The following is a 14,982-nucleotide window of genomic DNA, read 5'->3' as shown; positions in this document are numbered from 1 at the left end:
CACCATGCCCAGCTGGCTGAATAAATTTCTAAGCAAAATGGTAACTTGGTTTCCCTTGAATGTTTATAATAATAAAATGTGAGAAGAAAAATGATTTAAAGACAAAATTATTAATCAAAAGGAAAAAGAACTTAAAGGTTTGAAAAATTATCAGCCTGTCCATACTGTAAAAAATGAGAAAGTGTGTTCAGGAGAGAACACAAAAGGTGTGGCTGGACTGGCAGGTGCTATCCATCAAGACAAGGGAAAAAATGACCCTGAAAGTGTATCACAGATCTTTGAGGCTGTCTCCCAGTCTGTCTCCCAGGCCCAGAGTACAAGTACCTGGAAGAAAGAATGACTTCAAAGGAAGGGCCATAGGTACTCACAGGACCCTAGCACTTGCTACCTGGCCCTGCCTTAACACTCCACTCCACACATTCTTATGCAGTGCTCCTTGGCTGCCCTCGGTGCAGTTCCATAGGACCACGTGCAGCCTGGGCTATAGGGATTACCCCTTCAGAGGGCACAGATAGTAAATGCTGGTGGCACACATGCAGTACCACCTCCCTCCAGCTTGCAAAATGCTCAAGCCATGGGGGTGTGGCCACCTCCATTTCCAAAATTAGAGCTGCCTGGAGCTTCAGGTGTACAACTCAGACAGAGGGTTGCTGTGAGGACAGGGCCACCAGAGAAAGTCCCCACTATGGCAATGCCTAGTGGAGTCATGGAGGCAGAGTCATCTCCGGAACTCTAGACTAAAAGAGCCACTGGCATGTGATTCCATCCTGGGAGAGCGGCTGGCACCTAACTCCAAAATATGAGAACTCTACCACCTAGAGCCTTGGGAGCCTAATTCCTACCCCAGTGTGTTCAGAAGGTAGGATGTTAAGTCAGAGAAGATTATTCTGGAGCCTGAAGATTTAATGTTGCCTTAAGTTTTGAACCTGTTCGAGACCTGTCATTTCTTCATTGCTGTGTCTCCCTTGTGGAATGGCAAGGTCTGTCCTGTGCCTGTCCCACCATTGTATTTTGGAAGCATACGACATTATCTGATTTAACAGGCTCACAGCTAGAGGGGTAATTTGGCGCAGAATGAATCATCATGGAGTCTCAATATCTCATTTAGATGATATTTACATGAGACTCTAGGCTTCAGACTTTGGAGCTGATTGTAGGATAAACTAAGAGTTTGGGGACTAAACTAGAATGGAATGGCGTTTTGCAAATGAAAAGGACACGAACTTTGTAGGGCAAGTGTGAAATGCTATGGTCTGAATGTTTGTGTCCCTGACAAAATCATATGTTGAAATCTAATTCCCAGCATGATGATATTAAGAGGTAGGACCTTTGGAGACAATTAGGTCATGAGGGCAGAGCTCTCATGGATGAGACTAGTGTCCTCATAAGAGGTCTGAGAGAGTTTGTGTGCCCTTTCCACTATGTGAACACACGGGGAGACGGCACCAACTATGAAAATGGAAAAGGGCTCCTACTAGACACAAAATCTGCCAGCCTTGATCTTGAACTTCTCAGACTCAAACTGTGAGAAACAAATGTTTGCTGTTTATGGTATTTGTTAACAGCAGCCCAGAGGACTAAGCCAATGTTTACTGACCATTGTGATTTCTTTTTCTGTGAAGTGTTTATTCATTTATTTTGGCCACTTTACTACTAGGTAGCTTTTCTCTTATTTATTCACAGAAATTATATAACTGAATGTTGATTCTCCATAAGTCACATGTATTATGAATGTATTCCTACAGTTTTTCTTTATTACTCTGTCTATTGTGTCTTCCGATTCACAGTTTTCACTTTTAATATAGGTCTAGAAGTTACCAACTTTCGAGTTTAGAGCTTAGCCTTTTTATGTCTTAAAAGATTCTTCCCTATCCCTAAATCATAATATTCTGCTTTTCGTATTTAGAGTCTGTCTTCTACTAGAAATTGATTTTTGCATGATATGAAGTCATAATCCAAATTTTCACATACAGATAACCAAAAATCCCAGCAGTATGTATTTAATAGTCTGTCTGGTCATCATTTCATCATATGCTGTTTGAATGCACACATGAATCAATTTTATAATTTTTCCCTTATTTGCCCATGGTCCCTTTAACAAAAAACTTACAGGGGAGATGGATGATCCTATTCATTTTGGTATCCTTGGCATTAATACATAGTGGTTACTTATCAATACTCACTGAGTAATGAACAGGAATAAACCCAAGGAAAAAAGGCAGCAGCACATATGAATCATGTCATAAAGTGAAATGAAAAGAAATGATTTCAAAGGTAGGCAAAGTTTCATCATGAGCAAGAATTCATTTTATAAGTAACAAGAAACCAATAAAAAAATTTAAGCAGAAAAATTGCACAGGAAAAATTTTTCTTAAAGACTGGGCAAACTTAAAAGTCTGACAAAAGCACATATAATGACAATAGAAACAGACACCTACCCTGCTGGGCGAGAGAAAATAAACTGTTACAACACATAGGAAGGCAACCTAATAATATCTAGTAAAGCTTAAGATATATACATTTTACAGCCCAGCAATTCTACTATTTATCTTCACAAAACTCTTACATATGCATGAAGAGGCAGATATGAGAATATTTACTGCAGTATTGTTTGGAAAAACTGAAAATCTGGAAACGATCTAGCATATCAACAATAAAATGACTGTATAATGGCATAGTAATCCACTTGAATACCACTCAATAATTAAAATAATTAGAACTATATGTGTCATTATGAATAAATCTCAAAAACAGTGATCAAAAAAGATGAATTCCGGCCAGGTGTGGTGGCTCATGCTTGTAATCCCAATACTTAGGGGAGCCAAGGTGGGTGGATCACCTGAGGTCTGGAGTTTGAAACCAGCTTGGCCAACATGGTGAAACCTCATCTCTACTAAAAATACAATAAAATTAGCCAGGCGTGGTGGCGCATGCCTGTAATCCAAGCTACTTGGGAGGCTGAGGCAGGAAAATCGCTTGAACCTGGGAGGCGGCGATTGCAGTGAGTCAAAATTGCGCCATTGCAGTCCAGCCTGGACAACAAAAGTGAAACTCCACCTCAAAAAAAAAAAAAAAAAAAAGAATTCCTAAAGATCCAAACTGCATAATACTTTTATATAAAGTTAATAGTGCTATGTTTTGTTTATAAACACACAGAAATGTAGAAAAAGTACAAAATCATGGATGAGAATAATACTAAATTTAGGACAGTGGTTACTTTGGGGCAAGAAGCTAGAGAAATAAAATCGGAGCAGCAACAGGATTATTAATGTTTAACTCAAAAATATACAGATCTAAAGCAAATATAGCAAAGCATTAAGACTTGACAAAACTGAACGATGGGCATATGAGTGTTCATTACATTATTCTCTTTGATTTTCTAATAAAAAATACGCTGGTGGCAGTATGGAAAATAGACTAGAGTGGGGAGAAGCAAAATGGAAACAAAGAGGGCAAGTAGAATACTTCTGAAATTCCATGGGAAATGACAAGCAGTGAGAGTAAGGCTAAAAAGAAAGGGGCAGAAGAAAGGAGTACACCTGAGAGATATTCTGAAAATAAAATTCACAGGATTAGGTGACAGATTGGATACAAGAGGTACAAAACGGAAATTCAATGGCATTCTTCTTTAACATAGGAGAACTAGGAAGAGAGAGTTTTAAAAGATAGTGAGTTCTTTTTTGGAAGTAAGTTTGAAGGGCCCATTCAACATCCCAGTGGAAAGATCCAATAGAAAGGAGGCAATATACCAAAGTGGTCGGCAGCTCAGGCTCTGCAGTCAGGTGCCTAGGGTTCAAATTCAGGTTGAACCACTTAAACGCATTAGTTAACCACTCTAAACCTCAATTTCCATGTCTACAGAAAGGGAGGATGTTAACAAAATCGCTATTTTCATAGCATTTTGTGAGAATGAAATTATATAATGCCTTTCAAGTCCTGGGCAAAATATGTGACACAGACTTATTGCTCAATAAATGCCTATGGCTACTGTTTACAACATTTTTCTCAGGCATAGGACTTCTACCACATACATCACTTAGGACATTTTAGTAATTCCACCTTGGTTCCTAAATAACTTATTTCTATAAATTATATTCTGCTGTCTATACAGGCTTTTATAAAATGTTCAAGATGCTTAATATCATACTTTATTTATAACTGCTGAATAATTTCACTCAAGTCAGCGTAATTTTCCAACTCAAGAATATATCCTTTATTACCTGAAAGTATTATACATGAGATCTAGGCCAAATTCCTATAGAATTCTACTAAATACACACATTCAACAGTAAGTTGAAAGCACACAAACAATACATACATGCCAGGCTCTTTCAGACGATAACAATAAACAAGGCAGAAATAGTACTAACCAAAATTATAGTCTATTCACTAACAAGTAATTACAAAGCAGTGTAATAAATATTAAAACAGGGAACAAATGGGTGCTACAGAACACAGACAAAAAGAACACTCACAACTTGAGAGTTAAAAAGGGCATCCCAAAGGATGGGGTCTCTGACGACAATAAGAAGTTGGCAGAATAAGGCAGAGAAATGAAAGCTGGATTAAAAAAAAATAGTGTCTTAACCCATTTATGCCTGAGGTTGGAATTTTTTGAATTTTTGCAATCAGACCTTGGTGATGACCTTGAGCAGCAGGATATAAATAACTCCTGCATGCTCAGTGTTCCAAAAATGGAACATTAGGCATAGTTAAGCACGGGGAGCATTTTCTTCTAATACCTGGAATTAACAGAGAGCACAGACTGTTGAAGAACCTGAAATAAGTTTACCACATATAAAGTATACAGTGCAAGTATGGTGTACTGAAGTATGAAGCTGGCGACATATGCAGAAGAGAGATTGGGAAGAACCTTGAAGTCATACTCTATATGATGCAATTAAATGAGACTGCTTAAAAGTGCTTAGCACAGTTCCTGGTACAAAATAAGCACACATTAATTGTTAAACATTCATTTGCTATTACCTAGTACTCTCCCACTTTTTGCCACAATTTGGAATCAGACAATACACCCACCAAGAAATATATTCTACCCACTCTTCTTTACATAGTTGGTTGCTAAAAAAACTGTATATATAGTACTTTATAGTACTTATGAAATGTCTTAGAGAGTCTGTTCTTTCATTAGTAAAATGAGGACATTAACACCAACCTTGCAAGCCTACAGTAAGGAATACAGCTAGTATGAAGAGTTCCTAGTAAGGAATAAAGCTAGTATGAAGAGTTCCTAGGACAGTGATGGGACACATAATTAAGGACTTCCGAAGATGATTTCTATTAAGACAGATTAGCAGGTAAGTCAGAGAAATCAGAAAGTAGGAAGATTTAGTTTCACTCTGGGGTTATGCAATAGAAATGCCTTAGAAATTTTGTCACCTTAGGACTAACTTCTTTTAATAGGGTAAGATACACACACCAACAATGTTAAAGTTACAGTAAAGGAGTCAATACCATTCTGATGACGTGTTTACTTTTTCCTAAAGTGCAAGCTTTTTCAAAAACGAAAAAGTAATCTGTAATTTGCTTTTTTCACAATTATCTTACATTAAAAGTTTTCAAAGAAAATCCAAAATCCCATAGCCCTAAAACAACTAGTCTCATTTTACATATTTCCTTCCAGGTGCCTTCAAAACAATAATTAGGTTTTTCTACTCCATATTATACTGTTTTGATTTAAGACTTAACACCAAATGGATACTGTATTAGCAATATTTTGAGGGCAACCCTTTTGCAAAAAGCAAAGATACTCTCTAGACATATTAAACAAGAAAATTTATCATCATTTGATTTATATTCAATCTTCAAGTATCACATCTGGGACTATAAAAAAGGCACTCTGTTATATAAATTTTACAGTAAGTAATTATTGTCTGATTCTAATTTGTCTTACTGACAACCTAAAACATTTATTTCTAGCTACTCTTTTTCTTCCAAATGGTCTCATTCGGTGGCAGCTAAATTCTAAGAGAATTTTATTGATATTAATCCTAAATGACAATATCATAATATATTTGAGAAAGAAATTATCAAGTGACATCATTTCCTTAAAAAAGTAAAGAATATTTTACCTGAAATAAACTAAAGGATAATCTTAAAATCAAACAAAATATTTTTTTCACACTACTACACAATTATTATCAGAAAATCCTAAGTAAACTGAAGGTTAAGTTAAATTTCCTAAGACAAAACAGCTAAAATGAGTATAAAAAGTTTATTTTAGAATTTTCAAATAAAAAATCCTACAACATCACTAAAACAAACTGTAAGTTCAAAAGAAATGAGAATATCCTTAGGACTTCTTATGGAGAAGATTTTACTCACTGTCAGTATCTAATTCTACTAAATATCTGCTTAGGGTTCACATAAATGCCCTTAATAATCTTTCATTAGACTTTAAGATCAAGTCATCTTAACTTGCTGATGCTAAACATTCAATTATCATACTATGAATATTCCTAACATTAAGGTTATTTGCAGTGTCTTAAGGACACATCTAATTTTCCGAGTCCTCGTTATTTAATCATGTAAAAATGCCAAGAAATTAGTGAAACATACTGGAAGCCACATAAATAAATAAGTGTCAAAAAAACCCTGGAACTACTAAAACAGAAAATCTTATGCTTTCAGTCTTGAAATACAATAAGGCAAAATTGATTAGTGTTTAAAATAATCTCAACTATATAATGACTATCCATGTAAAACATATTCACTACCTCTCTTGTCACTCAATCTTTAAAGAAAATGGTAAATTAGGTATAAAACAAGCAACTTAATTTTACATTGCACTTCAATACCAATTCATCAATAGATTAATCAATTACACATCTTATGTAGAAATTTCCCAAATATATCATTCAGTTATATATGTACATCTTTCTTCATCTCCAATAACATGTTTTAAACTCTCTAGTAGTAAAAACCTACCTTTGAGGTTCTTTGAAGTTGATCACCAACATATGTTTTACGAAACTGATCCAAGAACCACAGAATTGCAAGCTCTATTTTCTCATTAGAACACCGAGGCAATCCAGTATCCATTAAAGATATAAGCTGAAAAACTCTTCATGAAGAGGGGGAAAAAAGCTTCAGTACAAAACCTTAGAGAAACAACATTAAAACACTTACCATAAATGTAATATAATACATAATCACTGTAAAAAGTGGGAAAATACAAAAACACATAAAGAAAATATTTTTTGAATCATCTGAAATCCTACTACTGAGAGATATTACAACTTGGTCTAATTCCTTCTAGCCTTTTTTCCCTAAGACATACACACACATGCACATAAATGCAAAACTCTGTATGTATATACAGATATTATTTTACTAAAAACTGATAAAATAAATGCATGGCATACACATAAAAAATCCTACACATAGATATAAATTTTCAGTAAAAGAAGAACGATATTAAGTATGTAGTCTTGTATTTCACTTTTTTACTTAATCTTATATTTCTAAATAATTAAATATTTTGAGGTTATGACTCAAAGTTCCAAAAAAATCCAGAGGTACATCTATCAAAAGTTATATCCCACCCTTAATGAATAATAAAAGTTTACCTTAAACTACAAGGTGATCTTAACAAAATCAAATATTTCTAACACCAGTTAAACTATTATTAAGAGAAAACCATAACTTTTCTATTTATTACTATTCAAAACTATTATTAGGAAATTATAAATGAACTGAAGATTATGTTAAATTTCCTACAGAAAAAGCTTAATTCAATATAATGAAAAACTTCGTGCAGAACCTCAAAAAAGAAATCCTTCAATATTATCTATTTTCATTACAATTTTCTGGTGGATGATTGCCAAGTACCTTGTGCTAACAAAATCAATATAATATAATAATTTTTCAAGAGACAGAAGTAGAAGTTGTTGAGGAAACAGTACCCTTTTCTAATTTGCACAAAGGCAGCTCTGCCCAGCCCTGACACATCCAGTTTTCCATATATGCACACATGAACATATACACACACATTATTAACAGTTTATATGTCCTTCCAGATAATGTTTTATGTATGTACATGCAAATATGACTACAGATTCTCCTCCCAAACCTTCTGAACACATAGAACGTATTACCCACATGGTTCTAAGCTTAGCTTTTTCCATTTAACAATCTGCCTTAGAGCTCTTTATCCATCAGACATAAGAAGGTTCCTCATACTCTTCTGAAGCTGCTTAACATTTCATTACATAAATACACCATAATATTTTCAAACATTCCCCTACTGATGGATGCTAAAGTTGTTTACAATTTTTTTGCTGTTACAAAATACTGCAATTAACAATCTTGCATATGTCATTTCACACATGTCCATCTATAACATACATTTCAAAAAGTCAAGCTACTCACTCAAATGCATAAATTATTATAATTTTGATAGCTATTACCAAAGTGCACTCCATAAAAATTAAAATAATTTATACTCTTACCATCACTCCATAAGAGTATCTATATACATACAGACAAGATAATTCAGGATGACAGAAAATTAGAATTTCTGGAAAGTTGAAAAATGGCATCTTGGTGTATTTTAATTTGTATACCTCTTACGCATGTGAGGTTAAAAATTTTTCATGTCATTTTCTGTGACCTGTTTGCTCATATACTTTGCTGATTTTTTTTCCATTTGGTTGTCTTTTAATTACTGAGTTTTACAAATTATTTACACATCAGAGGGTTGACCTCTTTGCCTACAATTGAACTGTAAACAACTTTGTGTTTCAATTGTCTCTTGGTTTTATGACAAAGGTCCCCAACCCCAGGCTGCAGACCGGTACTAGTCCGTGGCCTGTCAGGAAGCAGGATGCACAACAGGAGGTGGACAATGAGCAAGCAAGATCGCCTGAGCTCTGCCCCCTGTCAGATCAGTGGCAGCACGATTCTCACAGGCGTGCAAACCCTACTGTGAACTGTGCATGCGAGGGATCTAGGTTGTGGGCTCTTTATGATAATCTAATGCCTGGTGATCTGAGGTGGAACAGTTTCATCCTGAAATCATCCCCTGCCCTGGTCCATGGAAAAACTGTCTTCCACTAACCAGTCCCTGGGACCACTGCTTTATAATGTTTAATGCCATGCAGAAGTTTGTTATTGTTTTTCTCATGCAGAAAATTTGATCAATTTTTTCTTTCATGGATTTTGCATAATAGCAAGGTCTTACCTGAATCTGAGGAATTTTGTGATTCTTTCTTTCTACATTTACCTCTATGATACATTGGGATTCATCTTGATTATACAGTGTGCGACAGGGAGCTAACATTATTTTTTAAAGATGCCTATCCAGTTGCTTCAAAACCATTTATTTCCTGTAGAGTTTATCTTTTGTTCACCATTATGAAGTACTTATCATATATACTAGGATTCACTGATGCATTCAAAACACTTACTGAACCCTTTATTCTTTTCTACACTCCATCACACTAAATACATCCTGACCAATTACTTTTACCATATTATTAATTTTCCAAAGCACTGTTTTTAATGGTTGCATAAAATTAAGGCTACGTCAAAATTTAATCATCTTATTTTGGATAAAAATTCATATTTCTAAGTAAAACATAATTACTTTCCCCTCCTTTATCCTCAATGACTTCTCGAAACAAAATATCTAAGTCACAGCATACGAACTTTTTCAAAAACTTGCTATGTATTGCCAACATGTTAAGAAAAAATATTTTGACAAGCGTTTTTATAGTGATTATTTCCTATATTTATAAATAAATCTACTTATTTAAAAGTACCCTTTGCATACCAAATATCCTCAGTACTGCTAAGATTTACAGAGAACTTGCTAAGGAATTAGATTTAAGAATTAGATTGTTACAACCAGGTTTTGAGGTTTTTTTTCTAAAATGATGTTTGATACGCTTATCCTCTAATTTTGAGAGGAGGAGTAAAGCTAAATTTTAAAATCTGTTTACTGGTGAATTAGCAGACTATTGGAGTAGGTTTTAGTTAAATAAATAGATGTATACATCAAACTTCATCTCTGGAGCCAAGTGATTTGTCAAGTGACTTAAGGAAGGTATCTTGCTTTTAAATTCTTTACTGCATAGGACCTCCCTTCTCCTACTCAAGTTCTTTGTTGATTTTATGTACTTTCTTTTGTTTACTTTTATTTCCTTTTTATAGCACACATTCCCAAATTCAAAGAAGATGTGGAACAAAAAGTCTGTTGTGGTGCCTTTACAACTCATATTAAGCTGGTGATCTGCATTTGCCTAAGAGGCAATCATATCCCCACCAGGAGGAGAGTAGGAATGAGTTCCCAGCAGGGTACACAATCCATTTGTCAAAGAAGTTTTAGCAGTTGTATAGGTTCAGCTGCAAGTGTCTGAAATCCAAAATAACAATGGCTTAAATAATATAGTTATTTATTTCTCTCTCAAGCAAAAATCCACGGTAGTTCCCTAAAGCTAGCTGGTGCTCCATGATGTATCAGGGGCTCAGGTTCCTTCCATCTTGTCACACTTGCCTCCACAAGCACTTTGTGGTCTAAGGTAGCTTCTTCAGCTCCACGTTCGGTCTACATATGTTACACGTAACACGTTCATTTACACTCAACTTCCCAGAACACAGTCACTTTGCCACACCTAGCTGCAAAACAACCTAGTAAATCTAGTCTTTATTCAGAGTGGCCATCTGCCCAAGAAAACAATCAAGCACTTTATCATGGGAAGGGAAAGGAAGAAGAAATGAAAGACAATTGACAGTCTCTACCACAGTGCCCCCTGAAGATGTGCTGCCACCTCTAACAAATGTATAAGACCAATGCCTATACATACCAATATAGACAGGTTTAGTATCCCTTTCCTGAAATGCTTCAAACCAGAAGTGTTTCTGATTTTTAATTTTTTAAAAATTTGGAATATTTGCATTATACTTACCATCTGAGCATCTCCAATCCAAAAATCCATAATCTGAAATGCTTCAATGAGCATTTCCTTTAAGCATGACCTTTGAGATTCATGTTGATGCTCAAAATGTTTCACATTTTGAAGCATTTCGAATTTCAGATTTTTGGATTAGGGATGCTCAATGTGCATATAATATCCACTACCAGTTCCAATTTATTGTCCTACGTATATTATTCCTTTATCTTAAATTATTTCTGGTAAAAAGCACAGAATAAAAAGATAAATAATCTTTGATCCAAGTATAAGCACGCCATTTCAAACACAATGAAATGAATTTTGGATAACTGTTCTGAATTTTCCTAGGTATCCACCTAAATAAGTATTTCTTCAGTCAACAAATTTGAGGGCCCATTGTATGTCAGATATGTGTTAGGCATTCAAAATACAACGAAGGACAAGACATATATATCCCCAGTCCTCTAGAAATCTATAATCTATAAAGAAGACGACAAAAGAAGCAGTTAGAATAAAGAATGACAAGTCCTATAACAAATGCTATCTCCTAATATTCTAGGATAGAACAAGGCAAAGCCATAGATTGTTGCGACAAAGAGCAAAGCATGTGTAGCCATCTAAAGGGGCAGGGGGCTAGGCGCGGTGGCTCAGGCCTGTAATTCCAGCACTTTGGGAGCCCAAGGCAGGCAGATCCCTTGAGGTCAGGAGTTTGAGATCATCCTGGCCAACACGGTGAAACCCTGTCTCTACTAAAAATAAAAAAATTAGCCAGGCATGGTGGCAGGCGCCCGTAACCCAGCTACTCAGCTATATAATGTTCAACATGGCTATAATGTAGTGAATGGCAGAAAATGAGGCTAATGGGACAGGCAGGAGCCAGAAAATGAACAGCCTCAATAAGCCATGTTGTTAATCTCAAAAACAATGAAGTCACTGCATAGTTTAAGCAAACATCCCAGTGAAACAGTCCAATGGGTGTTTGGAAGTCAGAAGACAAGAATTACTGAAACAAAATACAATCACTGAGCAATGCTGAGGGCCTAGTTGAGGTTAAAAACAACAAGTGACAATGGGTCCTATCCACAGAGGTGTGCAATTTCTTTTACTATCACTCAACAAATTCCCTCAGGGTTAAGCTTTTGCCACACAGAGGAGATAAAATGCTTATTCCTTCCCTTACTCTGTAGAAAAAACAACATCAAGAGGTAGTAAGTACTATTAAGAAAAATAAAGTGGGGTAAAGATGTTATTTTGGATACGGAGGTCAAAGGAGCTCTCTTTGAAAAAGACATCTGGGTACAGAGACCTGACTGAAGCGAGGGAGAACAGTTAACCCTTGAACAACACAGGTTTGAACTGTGCGGGTCCACTTATATGCAAATTTTCTTGCGCCGCTGCCATCCCCGAGACAGCAAGACCAACTTCACCTTCTCAGCATTTAAGCCTACCCAATGTTTCAGATGAGGAGGATGAAGACCTTTATGAAGATCCACTTAATGAACAGAAAATTTATTTTCTCTTATGATTTCCTTAATAACATTTCCTTTTCTCTAGCTTCCTTTGTTAGAATACAGTATATAACACATATAACATACAAAATAAGTTTTAATTGACTGTTTATGTTATCAATAAGGTTTGCAGTCAGCAGTAGGCTATTAGTAGTTAAATTTGGGGGAGTCAAAAGTTATAGGCAGATTTTCAACTGTGTGGGAGTTCGGTGACCCTAACTCCCTCATTGTTCAAGGGCCAAATGTACTATACAAACATCTGGAAGAAAGTATTCTTAGCAGAAGAAAGAGAAGCGCAAAGGCCCTAAAGTGAAAACACACTGGTAATACTCAAAGGACAGCAAGGAGGACAGTGTTAAATGGGAAAGGGTAGGAATGAGGTCAGAAGTAGCACAGGATACTCTGGGCCATCACAGGGCCTTGAAATTTGTCTCAAGTGTGATAGGAAGCCACTGGAGGCTTATGAGTAGGAAAAGGGGAGAAATATTATCTGATCAGAAAGCAGTTGAAGTTATTTACATAATAGTAGGGTTTGGGAGAGAGAGGAAAACTCTGAGCCAGTTATTAAGGTCTTGATAATGAGGGATGACTGGGAGATGAGTAGGTGACAGCAATGAGAGACAGAGGGTGGCACAGCTAAGTAGAACAGGTCTGAAAGAAGCTAGCACTCTACTAGCACTAGTGGATTATATTTATGCCTAGTGTTCCACTATTGGAATTGGGTTGGGTTCCACTATTGGAAATGGGTTAACAGGACACATGATGAGTAAGACAAAATCCCCGAAGAATCTCTCAAGAAGTTTTCATTTTAGTCATGATGAATGAAACTAAAATTACTATAAAATGTCTTTATTTAATTAGAATTACGTGGCCTGAGTATAATTACATTTATTTGCTATGTTTAAAGTAGTATGTTTCAATCATAATTATAAATCATCACAATGTTAGGAGCTTTTATGACTCAAACTTTCATGCCAAAATAGCACATAAGTTTTGGCAGGAGCTTCATGATCTCCTAATTTGGTAGTGTTCTCCGAGGAGTAGGAATGCTATCATATACAACATATAGAAGGCCACAGTACTTGTAGTTCCAATTATTTGGAACATCTTCATATGAAAGTGATTTTTTTGTAATTTTACATAAGACATCATTCTTAATTTATAATCTCAATATTCTAAAATGCCTATTTATTTCCAGACTGTTGGGTAAGTCCTAGAATACGCCCCACCTTGAATTTGCTTGGCCCTGCTTGCACACCCACCAACCACACTATCATCTCTCACCTCATCCCTGGCTTCAGCCACTTGTCTTGTAGCCCCAGAAAAGATTCACACAGTTTCTGCAGTTACAAATCTTCCCAGAAAAGAGAGACAAACCACCATTCCTGTTCATAGCTCCAACAGGACCAATTAAAGCTCTGTCTCCCCAGCAGCCCCTCAAAGAGGCCAGGAAACACAACTAAGAAGTGTGGAAAAGTTAAATCCCCCAGGAGTAGACATTAACCAGTAAGAAACGAGACACAGAAAGAAGCCAACGGATATACACTGCTTGTCCTTACTCCCCCAACCACGAGTTGTTCTGAGGCACAAGTGGTTTCATGTGGCCTCTGGGGAAAATTCCTATAAAAGCAAGCAACCAGTGGTATTTTCTCAGTAATACACCACCTTACATAGTTGGTTCTCATTATTCATGGTAGTTATGTTCTATAAAGTCACTGTGAACACTGAGTCAGTGAATAATGAACCATTGCTCCTAGGTAAAATACAGAATTAGGTTCCTGCAAGCCTCTGATGACGACATTTTGGTCAATGGATTACAATCTTGTCTCATGTGTGTTTCTGTTTAGAGAGGCTTTTTCAAATATACTGTTGACTTGTTAACACTGAACTTACACACTACTGCAGTATTCACAGTACTCTCACTGGTGCCCAGACAGAGAATCTAACCCATGTATGGCACATGATAGCCTTTTTGTATTTAGGAACACTAAACAGCACTTTAACAATACAGCTGGGCTATTTTAAACACTGAAAGCACCAACAAAAAGCACAAAAGTACGACAAATGTGGCTCTAAACAGAATATAAAAAGGACAATTCTTTGCAGTACGAGAGCTGAAACAAGGCAGAATATCACCTGTTCAACCTCAGTTGGGAAAGTGCAACACAAAACTCAAATTTCTTCATCCCTATGCACATGTCTGTAAGTGACCACAAAAGCACCATGAGGACTGATTTTGGGGTTAGAAACACATTTTATCAAGTAGGCAAATTCACAAAAAATGGAACCCAGGTATAATGAGGATTGACTGTATTTGTTTTCTCTTATTGTCTCACTTACTTTCCCTTTCCTCCTCTTCTTTCTTTTCTAAAAATGTACTCTTCTCCCTAACTCCAGAAAAATATTAGCCCATGAACTTCACCAAAGGCTCTGTTTTCCAGGGAATGCAGGCTAAAACACAAATCTTAGTTCAAAATGTTCAGTATGTTTGCTGCTTAAATAAAAAACTAATTTTTTTTTCTCATTGGCAAATATACACCTACTTTATTTCCTAATATACATTT

The 14,982-nt window shown here is 36.0% G+C and overlaps 1 protein-coding gene across 1 annotated transcript in view; it reads right to left on the bottom strand.

Annotated features, from left to right (window-relative positions):
- Positions 1-14,982, bottom strand: part of LOC105537900 (ran-binding protein 17) — a gene marked incomplete at both ends in the record, with an annotated part of 281,796 nt that overhangs the window by 204,339 nt on the left and 62,475 nt on the right. Inside the window, one exon of the mRNA XM_011977592.1 lies at positions 6,946-7,081. Coding sequence (XP_011832982.1) covers positions 6,946-7,081 — 136 coding nt within the window. The remainder of the gene's footprint in view (positions 1-6,945; positions 7,082-14,982) is intronic.

Source organism: Mandrillus leucophaeus, unplaced genomic scaffold (assembly GCF_000951045.1).
Source record: "Mandrillus leucophaeus isolate KB7577 unplaced genomic scaffold, Mleu.le_1.0 Scaffold1805, whole genome shotgun sequence".
NCBI classification, from domain to species: Eukaryota; Metazoa; Chordata; class Mammalia; order Primates; family Cercopithecidae; genus Mandrillus; species Mandrillus leucophaeus.
The sequence above is the reverse complement of the archived record's forward strand: the minus strand, read 5'-3'. Positions and strand labels throughout refer to the sequence as shown.